Source organism: Temnothorax curvispinosus, unplaced genomic scaffold (genome assembly GCF_003070985.1).
Source record: "Temnothorax curvispinosus isolate PA1 unplaced genomic scaffold, ASM307098v1 QBEX01006521.1, whole genome shotgun sequence".
Lineage (NCBI taxonomy): Eukaryota > Metazoa > Arthropoda > Insecta > Hymenoptera > Formicidae > Temnothorax > Temnothorax curvispinosus.
Window position 1 is genome coordinate 1 of NW_020216301.1, and position 5,814 is coordinate 5,814.

Consider the following 5,814-nt stretch of genomic DNA (forward strand, 5'->3'; position numbering starts at 1 on the left):
TTCTACCAAGTCATCCTACAGATATAAGTAGCAATTAATAATTCTAATTATTTATTAAACTAAGAAAATAGCATTATAAAAGAATTTTTATTACAAACCTCTTCGCCCAAAGTAATGTCCATACATGATTCCGAAATATCTGCATGACCCTTAGTTAATGATGTTGGAATTAAATCCAATACTTCTCGTTCATCTGGTGTAAGAACTGCACTGCACTGTGCTCCACCTCCCGTTTTACGTCGTTCCACGTTTATCCCTGCTTGCTTCGTTTTACTACGAGAGCGATAATCTTGCCAACACTAGAAATAAATTTTTTGTTATTAATTTCTGGAGATCAATCATGTATCTTTTGCCATAGGGCGGATACGTAAAAAGTGAAAAATTATCTCTTTCTATTCAACACCAATAGAAGAAGATAGCCACGTGAAACTTTTCACTTTTCACGTTTCCGCCATATGGGAAAAGTAACATGATCGCTGCCTTGGAATTAAATGTTTGGTATATTTAGTAGATTAGTAAATATCCTGTAAATATAATTATAAAAAAATATATAATTATAAAAATTAGTATATAATTAATGTAATTACCTTGCGCCATGATTTCCAATTTTTCTCGGCACCGTTGCAAGCATTCAAAATGTTGGTCACTTCTTGCCATAACTTGGCTGCATGATCGTACGTAAAAGTTTTAGAAAACTTTCCCGATACTAATTCTGGATGAACTTTCATAAATTCGATGAGCAAACTTCTTTGTTCTTCTGTTATATTACCGGTTCTTTTCTTTTTATCCATGATGCTGTAAAAAATAAAAAGAAATTTGCATACTGAATATGTACCTCATTATTTACAACCTCTATACTCAATAACATATTCCCTAAGCCATGTATGTACATACATTAATATACAATAGCTTAAATACAAAATATTAATTACCTTGATTTGAAAACGCGAGATATGTCTAGATTTAATAAAAATTATTCCCGATGCTTGATCCATACACTGAATCGGAATTTGCGCCGACTTCTTTATCAATTCGCCAGTCTGCAAAAAGACAGTTTTTGGATTAGTTTTCCAATAAAATTGCATGTCTAAACCACTGTCTTATTTGTTGGATTAGTTTTCCAATAAAATTGCACGTCTAAATCACTAAGTCTTAATATAAGTTATATTTAGCTCGTATATGGAATATAATTGTCTATCGAATTGCTATCTTGATGTCTAAAATACGTCCTTTGTATCGACACGTGCAGAGTAGTGAGCAGAAAAGAGGTTATACTTACAAATATAAATGTCAGTTAGGTTAATATTTGCACCAATTTGCACTGTTGCCAGATGTATTTGTACAGAAAAATCTTTATTTAAGTTAATTTTATGTTTTTTGCAACGATATATAAATACACTTTTAATAATTAATTAAAAACCTCGAAAAAAATACGTACAATTTTTATATACAAAATTTTTAACATGCTTCTTATCTCTTTGATTACGAAAGTGAATTCTTAACTCTCCGGCCCCGCCTCTCTCTCTCTCTCTCTCGTTCTCTCTGTTTCTTTCTTTTTCTTTTTCTCTGTTTCTCTTGACTTTTCTTCTTTTTCTTTTAGTTGTAATCTTTAACTTTGTCATATCCAATCATGAAGAACGAAGAAATTACGAACACACACGCTATCACCATCTTCATCGTCGACGAATTACGCACTAATATAAGTTTAATTATTATATTAAGGCTTACCTCTTTCTTTTTATCTCTGTCCTCTCTTTCTTTCTCTCTGCCTTTTTCGACTTTTTTCAATCCAAACACATGATAATCAGAGGAAGCATAGGTCAGGGCTATATGAGAGATGGTTTAAGATCTGAAATCCTAGGCACCCTAGGCACCTAGCATCCTAGGCACCCACCGTACACACAACTTATGATACTTGAGAATCTCCGTGACAATAGTACGTTCTCTAAGAATGTATTTACCCTGCGCGGGAGTTTGAAATGCCTGGGGTATTTGTTTCGTGAAATATGAAATCTCAATTTGCTCTGTTATTTTTTAAAACATTCTTATTAATTTTTTTTGTCTTTTTTCTCTTCCATAAAATATGTACTGTGAAATATAAGAAAGAGAATAATTATACTATAATTAATATAATCTAATATACTAATTAGTTTTTATATATCCTTTAACTTCAACGTGCTAATATGTAATTTATAATAATATCGAAAAAGAATAGCATATTGACTTTGCAAAAATTTAAAATTTTTTTAATTCTTCTTTTTAATACTTACAACTGTACATAAAATTATAATCAATTATAAGTATTACCATATACATTTTATAAAACTATTGTAAAGTTCATAAATTTAATTATCTATGCATCTAACTTTAATATATTTATATTTCAAAATATTAAAAATTACCTCTTTTATTAATTTCTACCGCTACTGCAAGTTTTACCTTTTACACTTAATCATCCATTATATCTTGTTCTTTTCGAAGACAATCAATACTGTAATGCAGATGAATAATATATCCATGATATATTCGCTCACGAGTCTCATGTTCTCTTGAAACTGCTGCCACGATTTCTCGTCGAAATAAACACCGTCCGCACAGTTGCCGGTTAATTTGACCAGCGGCACGAAAACTCCCTCGGATGTTGCTCGCAAACCCACATGAATTCTCTTCGTATGGGAGCTGTTGAGTCCATATGTTGTCGATAGCATCATATGTAATTGCTCGTTTCTTCCCTTGAAGTCGCGTCCCTTATCGGAAATCCCTTTATCAAGAATATCGCGAGTGAACATCCGTTTCTCAGAATTATTAGCGTCTTCTCTGTGACTAGCCATTGTTCTTATTTCTTCGTAATATCGGCTGACACACATTAATCGAAAAGTCAGATGAGAGAGTTATACTTTTTTACTGGCGAACTTGTCGCTTCGAACGTTAGGACTCGAATGATTTTGACTTCGTAACGTTAGTCAAAACGTTAACTTCACTTGCAACGTTTTAGAAAAATTAGTCTGCGCGCGCAGATAAAAAATTAGAAAACTTTAGATTTTTCTAGATTTTTCTAGTTTTTTTTTTAGTTTAAACTATGAATTCTGATATTGGGTTGGCAAATAAGTTCGTTCGGTTTTTTCCATTCAAAACCAGTCAAAAAACCGAACGAACTTATTTGCCAACCCAATATATAGGGAGTTTATAGGAAGCTAAGAGAATTTGTTAATAAAGTGATCGGCTAAAAATTTTATACGAAAAGCGTAATAATTAAAAAATTTTTAAATTTTAAATAAAAATATTTCTAAAAAATAAAGAAACAACAAAAATCTATCCGAGCTCTTTTTATCTTTTTAAATCATTTAATAAAGAATTCTTTGTAAGCCCTTAGATAAAAGAATATGGTTTTGTGAACAAGACGGTAAAGGGTTTATGGCATAAGATAACTTTTCTCCGAAAACCTTTCCCTTCCACCGGTAAGAGAGGGTGGGAAGAAAGTGGGGAAAGCTTCGAATTTGGTAACCAATGGCTTAGTTAGACAATTTTTGTCACGCTATTATTCTAGAAGTTTTTGAAAATATTTTCAACTATAAATAGCCCTATAATACTATAACTGAGAGTTAGTCCGTACTTGTCCGGTCGTACTGGAGTCGTCTTGCACGCTCTTAGTTAGTTAGACAAGTGAAATGCTACAAAAATGGCTCTCCGTTTAATTTTGGTGGAGTTTTTAAAAGTTAGTTGCAATTTAAGCAATTGCTTAAATGAGCAACGTGAGTTTGTAGAAGCAGTGACAAACGACGAAGAGGCGAATTATCAACTTTTCGCACGTTTCGCGGGTGAGTGCTCCAGTACCCTGTTATGCGTTATGCATGAACTGGGTTACTGCAGGGGAAACAAAAGATTGGTGAACATCATTTCGAACATATTAGACATGCGTGAAGCTTTGGGTCACGAAGAAGAAGACGCAGGAAAAGGGCATATTGCTAGATTCCTGCGTCGTAACGGAAGAATAGGTAAGTGTTAGAAATAAAAATTGCAATTAAATTTTTTTTAAATAACTTAAAATTTTTATATAGTAGAGTTTATCATTAAAATTTAAATTAATTTAATGGAGGAGAACCGCATTGCCGTTGTCCAACCGGTCGCGGTCCGACGAGAACAGAGACGCCGAGCGGAAGAAAACATTGCTGAGGAATAGGCAGTAGGCAGTACCAGCACGTAAGTTAAAAATAATAAAATTAATTAATCATTAAAAATAACGAATATTATAAATATTAAATTTTATAAGAAGAGCTAGAATCATGGCACCACCACCCGCAGACATCATCCCCGTAATCAATTTATCTTTTGGTAAGAGACTAATAATAACACGTAAAAGCTAACACTTGCAATATTTGTATAATAGAACAAATATAATTTATACTGTTTTGGATGATGATAAAGAAGAGGAGGTGGAAGAAAAAGCAGAACAAGAAGAGGAGGTGACGAGGGGGTAACCACTAGCTGAAATGTTGTCCCACCGATTACATGATTTCATTTGATTTCATATGATTTCATCTGATTACAAATGATATCATCTGATTACAAATTATTTCATCTGATTACAAATTATTTTATTTGATTACACAATGATTTCATCTGATTACAAATGATTTCTTGTGATTGCATATGGACATTTTTCAGTCAATAGATGCGATAAAAAAGAATACGCTTCGCGTTCTAAGGGCTATACATAAAATTGACTATAAAAAAAGGTGCTTTGAAGATTGGAAAAAACGTTGACATAAGTATTGTAGTGGGAGAGGATTATTTTGACGGGGACAAAATAAATTTAAATAAATAAATTTATAGTTTATTTTTTATTGAACGAGTCCCGTTGATCACAGTAATATTAACGGAGAACACATCTATTTTTTCATTCACAGAGAACACTCTGGGTCAATCTGACCCTACACACACTTTGATCGTCCACCATTTTAAATTGATGAGTGCGATCAGCTTGAAAAAATTTCCAGATGTACTTGGAACATTGTTAAATTAATTGATATAAATAAAAAATACCGTTGGAATTATTTACATATTTGAAAAAATCAAAAAGAATAATTTAAGAAAAAAATTTTTTTTTAATTTTTGTAAATATGTACACTGCCGTCGAAAAGTTTCCGGACAGGGGTATAATTCGGGAAAATTCTTAATAAAACTAATTATTATGAAAAAATATTGATAAATTTTATTTAGTTGACAATTAGAAGTAACAAAAACTGAAAATCTCACAAATCAGAATCAATCCTTATAGCTTAGAAATCACATTTTCTTTTCATCGAACCAACCTCCGTTGGTGGATATAGCATCTTTTGCACCAATCGTGGCATCCTTTCTACGAGTTTTTCCAAAACAGAATTTGGTATTTCACTCCATGCTTTCTGGAGGATCTCCCAAAGGTGCTCCTGAGAGGTGGGACAGACCGGATTAAGATCCGGAGATTGAGGGAGCCACACCATCATTTTGAGCACTCCGCTTTCCTCTTTTCGATGTAGATAGTTGGAACATAATTTAGAAGTGTGTTTTGGGTCATTATCTTGCTGCATGACAAACTCACGACAATTAAACGTGTACCAGACGGGATACAATGCCTACTCAGAATCGAGTGGTAGCCTTTTTGCTCAAGTATTCCCTTGATTCTGTAGAGATCTCCCACGCCCGTATAACTGAAACATCCCCACATTATCACAGATCCTCCGCCGTGTTTAACTGTAGGAGTTATGCAGTCTGGGTGCACTTTTTTCGAAGACGCGCGACGGACATACTTTCTTCGTTTTTGACCAAAAACCT

General features: G+C 33.2%; 1 protein-coding gene across 1 annotated transcript; it reads right to left on the bottom strand.

The window, feature by feature from the left end:
- Positions 1 to 98: 98 nt before the first annotated feature.
- On the bottom strand, positions 99 to 1,034 carry LOC112455912 (the record flags this gene model as incomplete). The annotated part of the gene is made up of 3 exons (XM_025018131.1): positions 933 to 1,034; positions 588 to 795; positions 99 to 299 (listed from the first exon to the last, which is right to left on the bottom strand). Coding segments are annotated over exons 2-3 (405 nt in total), but the record flags the coding sequence as incomplete, so codon positions are not given.
- Between the last annotated feature and the right edge of the window lie 4,780 nt (positions 1,035 to 5,814).